This window comes from Pelobates fuscus, chromosome 2 (genome assembly GCF_036172605.1).
Source record: "Pelobates fuscus isolate aPelFus1 chromosome 2, aPelFus1.pri, whole genome shotgun sequence".
NCBI lineage: Eukaryota > Metazoa > Chordata > Amphibia > Anura > Pelobatidae > Pelobates > Pelobates fuscus.
In genome coordinates this window covers 181700312-181715576 of record NC_086318.1, presented here as the reverse complement: position 1 = coordinate 181715576, position 15265 = coordinate 181700312, and the positions used below count along the sequence as shown (strand labels likewise).

Sequence of the window (15265 nt, the reverse complement as noted above, 5' to 3'; positions counted from 1 at the left end):
TAGCTTACAATACTAATGATGTCAATAATATGGACATCAAGCAACCTCAACGAAATTTAGAGAGATTGGGGAGAGAATAAAAAATGAAATGGGAAGTTGAAACCATGGAGAAATATCTCAAAGAGAAAATTACCCCTAGAGATGTTAGATTTGCTGAAACCCCATCATTTGATCAGAAGGAAGAAGATTTCGTACAAGAAATTTCTCATTCGGCATTATGGGTCTAATCATCAGAAGACGTGGTAATACTCTCAAGAAATTAGATCGAGAGATCAACAATATCCAGAAATTTCTGATTGAGAACATGCAACCTGATGAGTATTCACAGATGACTGAAGATTTCCAAATAAATTTAGAGAGAATGGAAAAAGGGGTGGTGGAGATTTAAAAAAGGAAATATCAAAGAGACAAGTATGATTATGCAAATAATCAAGTAAGATCTTATTCCAATAAATATAAAAGATTTACTCAGGTGAGAGAACATCTATCCACCATATGTAAATACTAGACAACATAACTTTAGTCAACCACCAACCTATTTTTCACCGAGGACAAGGGGCCATTACAGAAATAAGAGTAATACAAGGACAACAAATAACCAACAAAGAGGGGGGGGAGGGGGGCGAGGATCTATATTTCACTGAATAGTAACGAGCATCCAAGGCACCCCCATAGTTCTAGAAGTAATAACAAGAGATCCCCAGAGAAGGTAGTGAGATGGAAAGAAGCTGTTCAAACACCTAGGATAAGATTGAGATCTCAAAAGGAAAGTGCAAGTGACACAGACACAGAACTCTAGAGAAAATAGGGAATTCACCAGAGAAAAGGCAGAGAAGTTTGGAAGAAGGGGAACTAGAGGAGGAGTTTTTTATACAGAAGAGAAAAAAGAGACAAACAAAGACACTAGAACAATACGGCATCTGCAATCTTACATCTAAACTATTGAGCACCGCTGAGGTTAAATTGTTAGGTAGAGGACTTAAATTCGCTCCTACTAAAATCCTAAATAAATTTGACACCTACATAGATCTTCAGAAATTTAAACGGAAATTATGTCTGAAGAATTTTTTTCAGAAAAATCAGATGATGGAAAGAAATATGGAGGTAACATCAGAATAGGTCCACACTGATCTGAAAGAACACTCAGTGTTCTTTCCAAACTCATATGTGTCAGATGAAATGTTTACATTTGAGAAGATGGTGATGTATGATCTCAATAAGATTAAGAAGCCTAGCCAATATGAGTTCAATTTGAGCAAGGAGGAGAAAGATGCTGTGAGAAATAAAAAATAAAAAAAAATGAACAGATCGTGATAAAATCAGCAGGTAAGGGGGGAGGATGGTGCTTATGGACACAGAGAAGTATGTTGGAGAGCCATTGAGCCTTCTGAATGACACTAAAACATACAACACACTCACCAAAGACCCCACTCAAGAAATAAAACAGATCTATGGAGGACAGATTGAAAAGGGAGTAGAAATAGGTATTATTAGTACAAAGGAATTTAAATTCTTAAATATGTCTCACCCTAGGATTCCTGTTTTTTACCATCTTCCGAAAATGTACAAGAAATTAGAGAATCCCCCAGAAAGGCCTATAGTCTCTGGGTATGGGTCAATCTCGAATAGATTGTAACAATACATAGACAAGTGTTGGTCCAGAAATGTCCAAGTCACCTTAAAGATTATTTGGCTATTTTAAACATTTTAAAAGACTATAATTGAGAGGACAACTTTTATTTGGTTACAGCAGACGTTAGCTCCTTATATACAGATATAACACATGAGAATGGCTGCGAAGCTGTAAAATATTTTTTAGGCTAGTTTGGAATGTTCCCTCAACAGCAAGTAGATTTTATCTTGGAAGGGATTTTATGGATTTTAAATAATAATTACTTTTGGTTTAAAGAAGAATTTTACTTGCAAATGTGTCGATGGGCACCAGGTTCGCCCCCTGTTACGCCAACCTATTCATGTCCATTGAAAATCACAATTTATTTATGGGAATGAGAACTGGGAGTCGAGCCTGGTGCTGTATTGCCGCTACATTGACGATATATTTTTTTTATCTGTAGAGGTGATGGGGTTTCCTGGATTTGAACATCTATGTAGAGGACAATAAAATAAAAACTTGCACGTTTTTTAAGCCAGTAGATGTTAAGAGGTGGCAAGTGGTGTCCCTCAGGGGTCTGTTCTGGGACCCCTTCTATTTAACATTTTTATAAATGATCTTGAAGACCGCATTGAAAGTCATGTTTCAGTGTTTGCAGATGACACAAAACTTTGTAAAATAATACAATGTGAGCAAGATATTACTTTGCTGCAGAAGGATTTAGATAGACTGGAGGACTGGGCACTCAAATGGCAGATGAAATTTAATGTTGAAAAATGCAAAGTTATGCACTTCGGCGTAAAGAATACACAAGCAACGTATACCCTTAATGGAAGTGAATTAGGGATAACACACGAAAAGGACTTGGGAATTGTTATAGACAACAAACTATGCAACAATGTGCAATGTCAATCAGCAGTGGCCAAGGCCAGTAAGGTATTGTCATGCATGAAAAAGGGCATTCATTCTCGGGACGAGAATATCATTTTGCCTCTCTATAAATCACTGGTAAGACCAAATATTGAATATGCTGTGCAATTTTGGTCACCTGTTCTAAAGAAGGACATCATGGCACTAGAAAAAGTGCAGAGGCGGGCTACAAAATTAATAAAAGGAATGGAACATATCAGCTATGAAGAAAGGTTAACAAATTTAAACCTATTTAGTTTAGAAAAACGTCGCCTGAGAGGGGATATGATAACATTATACAAATATATTCGGGGCCAATACAAACCATTGTGTGGAAATCTATTCACAAACCGGACTTTACATAGGACACGAGGCCATGCGTTTAGACTGGAAGAAAGAAGATTTCGTCTAAGGCAAAGGAAAGGTTTTTTTTACTGTAAGAACAATCAGGATGTGGAATTCTCTGCCTGAAGAAGTGGTTTTATCAGAGTCCATACAGATGTTCAAACAGCTACTAGATGCATACTTGCAAAGACAGAATATTCAAGGATATAATCTTTCAATGTAGGGTAATAACTGCTTGATTCAAGGATAAATCTGACTGCCATTCTGGGGTCAAGAAGGAATTTTTTGTCCTAGCTTGTTGCAAAATTGTGCTTCAAACTGGGTTTGTTTTTTTTTGTTTGGTTTTTTTTTGCCTTTTGGATCAACAGCAAAAAACAGGTGTGAGGAAGGCTGAACTTGATGGACGCAAGTCTCTTTTCAGCTATCTAACTATGTAACTATGTAATAGCTACATAGGTGAAAGTAGCTGTCATCTGTGTCCTTGGCTATTGAATGTCCCTAAATCGCAGCTCCTTAGAGTAAAAAGGAAATGCATGGCGGATACAATATTCCAAGAACAATCACAGAAGATTCTAGGTGATTTTAGAGATAAGAGCTACAAAGAGGAGATTCTAGAAAAGGCATATAAGGATGTACTAGAGATGGAAAGACAACCCCTCTTAGAATACAAACAGAAAAATCAAAAAGTCGATAAGGTAGCTCTGATTTGTGATTTTAACTGTAAGAGCAATATCTTTAAGAGGATAGTGAACAAGTATTGGCCTATATTACAGGAAGATGAGGTGCCTAATAAGATACTCTCAGAAAAACACTAATAATTTATAAAGGAGTTCCCAATTTGAAAATAAATTTAATTCACAATCACATTAGACCCTAAAGGAAATTTAATATGTTCAGAGAACCAGATGGATTTTATGGATGTGGGCCCTGTATTGCCTGCAGAAATACAGGTAATAGGAAGAGATACCACAAGGATTTTAACAAACTGTCCGATACAACAGAAAAACACCAAATTAAAGATCTTATAACATGTCATTCTAAGAATGTCATTTATCTCATCACATGTTCTTGTGGATTAGGGTATGTTGGTAGAACATCGGGACCCTTAAAAACCCGCATACAAGAACATGTGAGGAATATAAAAAAATGGGTTTGTAAAACACAGTTTGTCAGCTCATTTTAAGGACGTACATAACCAGGATCCGTCATATTTGGAGGTTATAGGAATACAATTAATAAGGATAAATTGGAGGGGGGAAGATCTCAGGAAAATGGGTCAGTGCGAGATGCGCTGGATTTTTAACCTGGAAACCTTACTTCCAAAAGGGCTTAATAATGATTTTGAACTATGTCATTTTCTATGATTTATTAAATAGACAAAGCTTTATAGGAAGATTTCTAAGTATTATTATCTGGATTTTTTATGTGTACATCTTTATATAGAAAAATAGAATGTGGTCATCAAATAAGGCACCTTATCTACTTTGACACATATGGGAATGTTACTACAGTGGTTATTTATTATTTACAAATTTTGGGTATAATCCTGAAAGAATTGGTATTTTTATGTATATATTAGCAATAACAATGCTTTGTAAGACCCATTTAAAAGTCAGCTGTATTATCATTATTATTGCCATACAATAAGGGAAATAAGGTGTACAAATGTATTTTACTAATATGGATTTTATGTTTGGTTTTTGTTTTTGTTTTTATCCTCTGCATGAGGAAATTTACATTGGAGATTGCGGTAAATAGGACTAAGTATCCCGATATGCATTTGGAGCAATTGGGGAGGTATGTTAATGCGGCGTCATATCCGGTTACGTCGCTTCCGGTAAAGACCGATGTGACCGGGGCTCTACAGAAAAATGGCTGCAGGGGACCGGAAGTGACGCGATGGATGGCACCGAACACATCCCAACCAAACAGTTACCCATAATTAAGGATTACTAATTAGATTGAATTGCACTACATGATTGAATAACGGATATTTGAATAACCCAATGGGAGCACAGATGAAGGTATTTAACATCAAGAGGAAGCAGATGACTAGATAGATCGATTGAGAAAGCCCAAGGTATTGGGAGAAACGAGTCTCGGCAAGAGGAGTCTACTTTTGGGACATTTATATTTATTTTATGTACTTTTGTATTTTATTCAAGTTTTTAAACTTTTGTTTATTTGCAATAAATACTTTTTAGTCCTACTCTGACTACCTCAACTTTTGCTTCCTAAAAAGAAGGGTGGTTCCCTCTATATAGGCACCTAAGCAAATATACCCAGAGCCAGGTTACAAGGGCTCTGGAAAAGGTGAGCAAATAATTTACTTTTTGTATTCCTATTAGTATATGGATTTGATATACTTCACCAGAGAGGTTTTCCATATATGTTTTTTACCTTCCACGCTACAAAAGGGTAAAGTGCCACCAGACGGCACAGAAACATGTATGATTTGAGCCTGTACTCCACGAGGCTCTTATCAATGTGAGTTGATATTATCCACCTCAATTACCTAAATAACATCTTTGCAGATTTACGCTATGTTATTTTCTCTTTCTTTTCACATAAACAATACCCAACATAAATATCGGATGTAAGTGAATTAAAATGTATTACACTTACTATCTACAGCGCTCCACTATAATATATGACATAGGAGAGAAATTAATTTAAACCTGGGCATATATTAGCTTTTACTAACAAACAAGATCTATCTATCCTAAGCTTGCTCTCTTCCCCCCCCCCCTCTATCCCTTTCCCTCTCCTTCCCCTATATTTCATTTCTCCTTGTGCATCTCAATTTCTATTTTAAATTTGAATTTAAAAGCAAATTTGTTGTATTCTTCTACTTTGTGCATCATTTTAAATCTACTTCAATTATTCTCTTATAGCCTGTGTTACTACCCTTTCTATATTTAACCCCTTTAGCACTGAGCCAAATGTACACGTTTTGATCAAAAACTTGGAATTTGACTCTATGTCTGTTCAACCGTAAATCATCTCTTTCATATTAAATGCACCACACTTATATATCATTTTATTCAGGAGAAACGGGGCTTTCATTTAACATCAAATTTAGCTATGAAACCTAATTTAATATGAATAAAATATAAAACAAATGTGAGAAATTAAGAAATGTTATGTCTTTTGTTCCGCATGACATTTTAACTGTGACTGTCATAATACTGTTTGCTTTTACTGCAACAAAATACACATATTGTATTCGGCAATGTCTAAAGTGTAAAATAGTACCCCCCTATGTACAGGTTTTATGGTATTTTGGGAAGTTACAGGGTCAAATATAGAATGTTACATTTTTGTTTTTTCACATTGAAATTTGCCAGATTGGTTACGTTGCCTTTGGGACCGTATGGTAGCCCAGGAATGAGAATTACCCCTATGATGGCATACCATTTACAAAAGTAGACAACCCAAGGTATTACAAATGGTGTATGTCCAGTTTTTTTAGTAGCCACTTAGTCACAAACACTGGCCAAAGTTAGCATTTATATTTGTGTGTGAAAAATCCAAAAAACTAATTTGAACGCCAATCTTGCCCAGTGTTTAATTACTCTGTTGCTTAGCAATGGCAACATTCGAACACACACACGCCTACACATTGCATGGGTTGCTGGTTTACTTCCGGGTCTGACTAATGTCTTTCTAAGTGTATTTTAATATTAATATATATGTAAATATATATATATATATATATATATATATATATATATATATATATATATATACTAATATTAAAATACACTTAGAATAATATTTTATGTAAGTGTATGTGCATATAAAAGTACTTAGATCATATATATATATATATATATTTTTTTTTATTTTTTTATTTTTTATTTACTTTATTAAACTTTTTATTAACTTTTACTAACTTTGAAAACTTTTTTGTAGGCATAAGGGAGACAGCCTGAGAGCTCAGGCAGTACCCTTGCAGGCACTGCATAAGCCGACTATTCCGGCCATGTGATCGCCAGGACCCCACAATCACATGGCCCGGGGAGGGCTGGATCAGGTAGAGGGGGTCTGCCTGAGCTCCCAGGCAGACCTCAGGATCGCAATCGCCTTTGGGGGAATGGCGGGGACCCAGTGAGTACGAAGGACGGCGGAGACGTTCTATACTGCACTCCGGTGTTTAGAGCCACCCCAAAAGTACAGCATAGAATGCCCGCCGTCCTTAAGGAATTAAAATAGGAATTAAAAGCCATGTTTCAGTGATTGCAGATGACCCAAAACTCTGTAAAGTAATACAATGTGAGCAGGATATTGCTTTGCTACAAAGGGATTTAAATAGATTGGGGGAATGGTCACTCAAATGTCAAATAAAATTGAATGTAGCAAAATGCAAAGGTATGCACTGTGGGGTAAAGAATGCACAAGCAACTTACACCCTACACAGTATTTAATTAGGGATAACAATACATGATAAGGATTTGGGAACAACAAACTAGGTAGCAATATGATATTTCAGTTGTCAGTTACTAAGGCCAGTAAGGTATAGTCATGTATACAATTGCAAGAAAAAGTAGGTGAACCCTTTGGAATGATATGGATTTCTGCACAAATTGGTCATAAAATGTGATTTGATCATCATCTAAGTCACAACAATAGACAATCACAGTCTGCTTAAACTAATAACACACAAAGAATGAAATGTTGCCATGTTTTTATTGAACACACCATGTAAACATTCACAGTGCAGGTGGAAAAAGTATGTGAACCCCTAGACTAATGACATCTCCAAGAGCTAATTTGAGTGAGATGTCAGCCAACTGGAGTCCAATCAATGAGATGAGATTGGAGGTGTTGGTTACAGCTGCCCTGCCCTATAAAAAAAAAACACACACCAGTTCTGGGTTTGCTTTTCACAAGAAGCATTGCCTGATGTGAATGATGCCTCGCACAAAAGAGCTCTCAGAAGACCTACGATTAAGAATTGTTGACTTGCATAAAGCTGGAAAGGGTTATAAAAGTATCTTCAAAAGCCTTGCTGTTCATCAATCCTGGTAAGACAAATTGTCAATAAATGTAGAAAGTTCAGCACTGCTGCTACTCTCCGTAGGAGTGGCCATCCTGTAAAGATGACTGCAAGAGCACAGCACAGACTGAAGTGAAGAAGAATCCTAGAGTGTCAACTAAAGACTTACAAAAGTCATTGGCAAATGCTAACATCCCTGTTAGTGAATCTACAATACATAAAACACTAAACAAGAATGGATTTCATGGGAGGATACCACAGAGGAAGCCACTGCTGTCCAAACAAAACATTGCTGCACGTTTACAGTTTGCACAAGAGCACCTGGTTTCCACAGCATTACTGGCAAAATATTCTGTGGACAGATGAAACCAAAGTTGAGTTGTTTGGAAGAAACACACAACACTATGTGTGGCAAAAAAGAGGCACAGCACACCAACATCAAAACCTCATCCCAACTGTGAAGTATGGTGGTGGGGGCATCATGGTTTGGGGCTGCTTTGCTGCATCAGGGCCCGGACGGATTGCTGTAATCGAAGGAAAAATGAATTCCCAAGTTTATCAAGACATTTTGCAGGAGAACTGAAGGCCATCTGTCTACCAGCTGAAGCTCAACAGAAGATGGGTGTTGCAACAGGACAATGACCCAAAGCATATAAGTAAATCAACTCAATGGCTTAAACAGAAGAAAAAACACCTTCTTAAGTGGCCCAGTCAGAGTCTTGACCTCAACCCTATTGAGATGCTGTGGCATGACCTCAAGAAAGCGATTCACACCAGACATCCCAAGAATATTGCAGAATTGAAACAGTTCTGTAAAGAGGAATGGTCAAGAATTACTCCTGACCGTTGTGCACGTCTGATCTGCAACTACAGGAAATGTTTGGTTGAAGTTATTGCTGCCAAAGAAGGTTCAACCAGTTATTAAATCCAAGGGTTCACATACTTTTTCCACCTGCACTGTGAATGTTTACATGGTGTGTTCAATGAAAACATGGCAACATTTCATTCTTTGTGTGTTATTAGTTTAAGCAGACTGTGATTGTCTATTGTTGTGACTTAGATGATGATCAGATCACATTTTATGACCAATTTGTGCAGAAATCCATATCATTCCAAAGGGTTCACATACTTTTTCTTGCAACTGTATATAGGAGCATGAATTCTCTATATGAGAATATCATTTAATACTTTACATAGGACACACGGTCACACATTTAGACTGGAAGAAATGAGATTTAGTCTAAGGCAAAGGAAGGGTTTTTTACAGTAAGAAGTGAGGTGATTTTAGAGGTGATTTTATCAGAATCTATACAGTTATTTAAACAGCAATTGGATAAATACTTGCATAAACATAATATGCAGGGATATATTTTTTAATTAGGGGGGGTCATAGCTTCTTTAACCATGGAGATATGTGTCTGCCATTCTAGGGTCAGGAAGGATTTTTTCCTAGTTTGTTGCAAAATTGGATGCACTTCAGACTGTCTTTTTTTTTTACTTCTTTTGGATGTAGTAAGTGACAAACTATTCTGCACAATGAATCCCTTTCTATACTGAGTGGGCACATTGAATCTAGCTAAACACTGAGTGACACCCACACTGCTCTGCACAGTAAAATTCTCTATATACTGAGTATATACACACAGGGCCGGCCTTAGGCATTTGGGCGCCCTGTGCAAAAAATCTTCACAGCGCCCCCCCTCCCCCACTCCTTACCCCTTCCCACACACCCTGTCACACACACACACACACAGGCAGGCAGACAGCCATACACACACACACACACACACACACAAACACACTCAGGCAGTCATACACAGACAGCCACACACAAACACACACACAGACATAGAATGTGACGGCAGATAAGAACCATTCGGCCCATCTAGTCTGCCCAGACAGTCACACATAGGCAGTCACACACAAACACACACACACACAGGCAGACAGCCACACACACACACACACAGGCAGACAGCCACACACACAGGCAGACAGCCAAACACACAGAGGCAAACAGCCACACACACAGACAGACAGACACACACACACACTGGCAGACAGTCACACACACACACACACCAATATACACAGACACAAACTAACATACACAGACACACACTAACATACACACACACACACAGACACACACTAACATACACACACACACACACACACTAACAGACACAGACACACACTAACATACATACACACACACACACTAACAGACACACACACACTCACCCACATTAACACATTTTTTTAAATTTATTTAGACACCCCCCCAGCCTCCTTACCTTTGGGAATGCTGGGGGGGGTCTCTTCCTCCCTGGTGGTCCAGTGGCTGCTGGGCTGGGCGAGCGGCTGGCGAGGGAGCACTTCCTCTGAGCTGTTTGCTCAGCTCCCTCGCGCGCCGCAGAGTGAGGCTGGGAGCCGGAATATGACGTCATATTCCGGCTCCCAGCCTCACTCTGCGGCGCGCGAGGGAGCTGAGCATACAGCTCAGAGGAAGTGCTCCCTCACCAGCCGCCCGCCAGCGCCGCCCGACCGCCAAGCATGTCTGTTAGCCGCAAGGCTAACAAGACATTTGCCTTGGGCATTTGGGGGCGGCTTTTTTTGCCGCCCCCTGGAAAATGCCGCCCAAGGCAAATGCCTTGTTAGCATTGCGGCTAACAGACATGCCGTGTGAGCTATGCGGCCACAGGGCGCCCCCTGAACCATGGCGCCCTGTGCGGACGCACAGCTCGCACACCCCTAAGGCCGGCCCTGTATACACACTGCTCTGCAGAGTAAAATACTCTATATACTAAATGACACATTGTTCTGTGCAGTGAATCTCTCTGTATACTTAGGGACACACTATTCTGCACAGTGAATCCATCTATAGACTGAGTGACACACACTCTGCTCTGCACAGTAAATCCTTCTATGTACTAAATTACACACTGCTCTGCACAGTGAATGCCACTGTACACAGAGTGACACCCACACTGCTATACACAGTGAATCGCTTTATATATGGGGTGACACACTGCACAGTGAATCCTGAGTGACTAGAAAAAAAATACTACATAGAAGCACATAATAAAAATCTGAAACACCAGATAGTAAATACAAGAAATTTGTTTTTTTTTTATAAATAGGTCATCACAATACGTATCAATATTACATCTGCCAAACAAAAGACAGTGTACTTAATGAAAAATACAATAGCAAAAATCAGGATTACATGCCAGAAGCAATGCACAGACAATGGTACAATGTTATGAGAGAGGAAATTGATACCAAAAGATAACAATAATGGAAATGAGGTTCGAAACTCCGAATGTGGTTCAGCCATTAGTGGTAACTGGAGCAATTTGCAGAATAATATACTGTGCTGTGTGGGTATCTCTGTATTTCAGCTTTGTGTAATTGATCATAAGGAGCCTGGACCTGTGGGATAGTTATGCGTATCTTCTTATTGTGCCCAGCTCTGTGTGTTATTTCTCTGTATTTTACGTAGGTTTACCTGTTCTATGGGTAACTCTGTAGTGCCCAGTTCGGTGTTCTTATGCATATCTTTGTGTTGTGCTTAGTTCTGTGTATTGAATTGGTACCTCCTTATACTACTGGGTTCTTTGTAATTATATGGGTATCTATCTGTATTGTACTTGGCTCTGTGTATGGTTTGGGTATCTCTGTATTGTACTCAGTTCTGTTTATTGTATAGGTATCTCTGTATTGTGCATAGCTTTGAGTATTGTATGATTATCTTATATATTATAACCAGCTCTGAGTATTGTTTGGGAAATTCTTTATCTGTTATGTGTTAAGTACAGATGCAACAGATCAGAAGATAATGGCTACAGAGCTAAAGATTGGGGTAAAATTCTAGGGGAGGAGTCTGACCACTGATGATGATGTCCTCTGTCGTGAGCTGTCTGGGCACTTTTGCGAGGCAAGATTTGCTCTGTTACCATGCCATCAAGAATTTTTCTCTTAGTACTATAAATACTATCTCTGCCTGCCATGACTAGCAGAAATTATTTGGTTGGTACATGCACATGCTCCAAACTTGTCTGTCCTATCCCATTTACTCTCTGTCATCTACCCACCCACCCAGTCCTTCTCTTTGCCACCCTGCATCCCAATTCCCTCTCCCTGACACCCACATCCCCCGTTCCTTCTCTCTGCCACCCACCTACCCATATCATACCATTCTAAACTGTTCTGTCCCAAGGAGAAAGCTGATCATGGATTAATGACCAGTAATCCATTAATGATCTGAATCCTGTGCAGATCTGACACCCACATTATCCCGCCTGCTAGAAGTATCCACACTCACAAATGGTGCGGCCCATAGGTGTCCTGCTGGCCCCTGGGATATAGGAAGGCTCTGAGCTTGCTGGAAGATCTGGTTGGTATGTAAACGGTTATGCTTCTGACAGTGAGGGGTCAGAATACTGTGTTTGCATATATGTGTAAAAGTATGTGTTTGTATATGTATAAGAGTATGTGTGTATGTAGATATATGTGGAAAGTTTGTGTGTAAATTTGTGGTCGGGACAATAAGCCGAGTTATAGTAGTAGTGGCATAAGTTGGTTGTGGTATGTGGGAACCGACATTAAAGTAGTCCTGTAAAAAGAGGGCCAGACAAATTGAATGGTTTGATAAAGGGAGTGGTGGCTGGGTTGAACCAGGCAGCAACAGCACAGAGGAAGGAGAAGCCTGTATATTCATAGGAAAACTAACCCCTCCCACAATTCTAGGCTTCACCCACAGGCTCAGTCTTCTATTGTATATGTAAAGTATGTGTATATATATATGGGTGTGTGTATCTACCAAGAAGAGACACACTCAAGGATTTGTATTGAAAATAAAGTACTTGCTGTTTATTCAGCTAGTGCTTAATACAATCAACATTTCCATCTCAGTGAGAGGCTTTTATCAAGACACCATATACACGGTATACCACCTGCAAGAATTAGGGACCTCATAGACAATTATTACAAAAGACAGCACACTGTCATTGATGCTAAAGGAGGCAATACACAATATTAAGAACTAAGGGTATGCAGACTTTGAACAGGGGTAATTTCATGTGTTTCTTTGTTGCCATGTTTTGTTTTATGAATGTGCCATTCTGTTATAACCTACAGCTGAATATGAATCCCATAATAAAAAAAAAGTAATGTGTTTTGCCTGCTCACTTATATTTTCTTTACAAATGGTAGATATATTACAAATTCTCCAAGGGGATGCAAACTTTTGAGCACAACTGTATATGGTGGGTGGATAATCAAACTTTAATTTGTCTCTTTGTGTCATATGGTGGGGACTGTTCTCTTATTAAATATGCTATACTAATATAGCCTTATAAAGCTCCAAGGGCAATGTTGCAATGTTGTTAATTAATACGTTCACAGAAGTCTAATTTTGTTCCGTAGTTTTTGAAAGATAGAGAAAGAGAGTGAGTGTGAGAGTGAGTGTGAGAGTGTGTATATATATATATATATGTGTGTGTGTAAAATGTTTGTGTGCATATACATGTGTGTGTGTGTGTGTGTGTGTGTGTGTGTATATATATACACATACACATACACACACACACACACACACACACACACACACACACACACACACACACACACATACATGTATATGCACACAAACATTTTACACACACATATATATATATATATATATATATATATATATATATATATATATTGTAGATTGGGTTAGCTGTATTGGTCCAGTAGACAAGATGCCAAAATACCAGAGTATTGCAGTATGCAATGATACCTTTTTATCAGATTAACATTATACTTAAAAGACAAGCTTTCAAGAGTTTTCCTCTCTTCCTCAGATCAGTATTGCTCGAAAGCATGTCTTTTAAGTATAATGTTAGTCCAATTTTAAAAAAGGTATCATTGCATACTGTAACTATATTTATATATATATATATATATATATATATATATATATATATATACATTGTAGTAGCTTGCACTCCAAGAAGACTTTTGTAGTGCCCGGTGCTGGTTGTGGCAAAGGTAGATATGGGTGTAGAACCCATATATATATATATTATTATATTCTTTTGTACGCAGAGGTTCCCTGCAAAACTTCTATGCAATACAATTGTATATATTGTGCTAAGATTTTGCTGTAGTTGCAAAAATAATCTTACCTTGCATCAGAAAGATATAAGAAGGCTGTCATGAAGATAACGTGCCTCACTAGAGGAGGACCAAGAATATACATTCTCACTTTTTAGCAGAGACTGTTGGAAGATGCTTTGTGATTTTCAGATCTTAGGATAAGAACAAAGGATTCCACTTCCAATTCATCTTAAATAGTTCTATATTGTGCTCCACCCACAGACACATGAGATGACAGTTATAGAAACCAGTTATTATATACTGGGGAAAATCCATCAATAGAGCTTCCTTTTTAAACAAAAGGCTATCACATGAACTTAGATACCATTCTTTAAACAAATCAACAAATCAACAAAACTGAATACGTCTAATAGATTATCATTAGGCAGTGAACCTGTAAGTTGCCCATGTTTTTATTATACTAGTAAATGCAATTTGTTTTACCTGATAGGGAGAAATCTAGCCACTAAATAACCAGACTTGGAGAACAAACAAGCATTTAAATAACCAAGAATGAAGAATGAAAAAAGAATATATACTGTAGGTTCAGCTCGTTTCACTAAAGTCCATAAGTTGTTTTTTTCCTTCTTTTTTTTTATACATTGGGTGCTCCATTGGTAGCCATAATAAGCCACTAATTTACATTGAGGTTTCACCAGCTCACTCATTTTACTGAAGAAAATGCTATTCCTTGCACAGGATAGGAGACTTGCCCATCAGAGTACTGTGACTGGTTGACTTGCAGCCTAACCAATCAGAGGGCTTTTATTGAGTATTTAGTAAGGCAGAAAATGTTTTGTAGAAAAATTTCCCGTCTTGAACACCCAGTCTGCAAAAGCCATCTAACTAATTGGGTTGGAGGGTGAATATGGGTCTATTTCTTATTTTTGTTTAAAAAAAAAACCCCATCATATTTTTCCATTGGAATGGGCTGCTTTTTTATATCGTAGTATCAAGTGTATATGGGTTTTGGGGGCATTTTGATTGAAGGAAGAAATAAAAGTATCCACTCCAGTGGAGGGGGAGGATTCAAGGTATTTTTTTTAATAACGAGAGCAGATAATCTCACTCAGTGTGAGGAAAACCAATTGTTTTTATCCAGTTACATGTTGTGGTGTGTCACAGCTCCCAGCATGTATTTATTCATTTTCTTTTCAATGTCAGTGCCATTGAGGAGAATGTTGTATCACACTACTCTTCATTGCATAACTGATAGGGTTAACATGTACCATATTTAACAATATTTCTGTACA

The 15265-nt window shown here is 38.1% G+C and overlaps 1 protein-coding gene across 1 annotated transcript in view; it reads right to left on the bottom strand.

Moving 5' to 3' along the window:
- The window catches only part of LOC134586245 (CD109 antigen-like), a 368983-nt gene extending 354827 nt beyond the window's left edge, over positions 1 to 14156 (bottom strand). The window contains exon 1 of the mRNA XM_063441738.1: positions 14042 to 14156. Coding sequence (XP_063297808.1) covers positions 14042 to 14115 — 74 coding nt within the window. The 5' untranslated portion in view covers positions 14116 to 14156. The remainder of the gene's footprint in view (positions 1 to 14041) is intronic.
- Positions 14157 to 15265: the final 1109 nt, after the last annotated feature.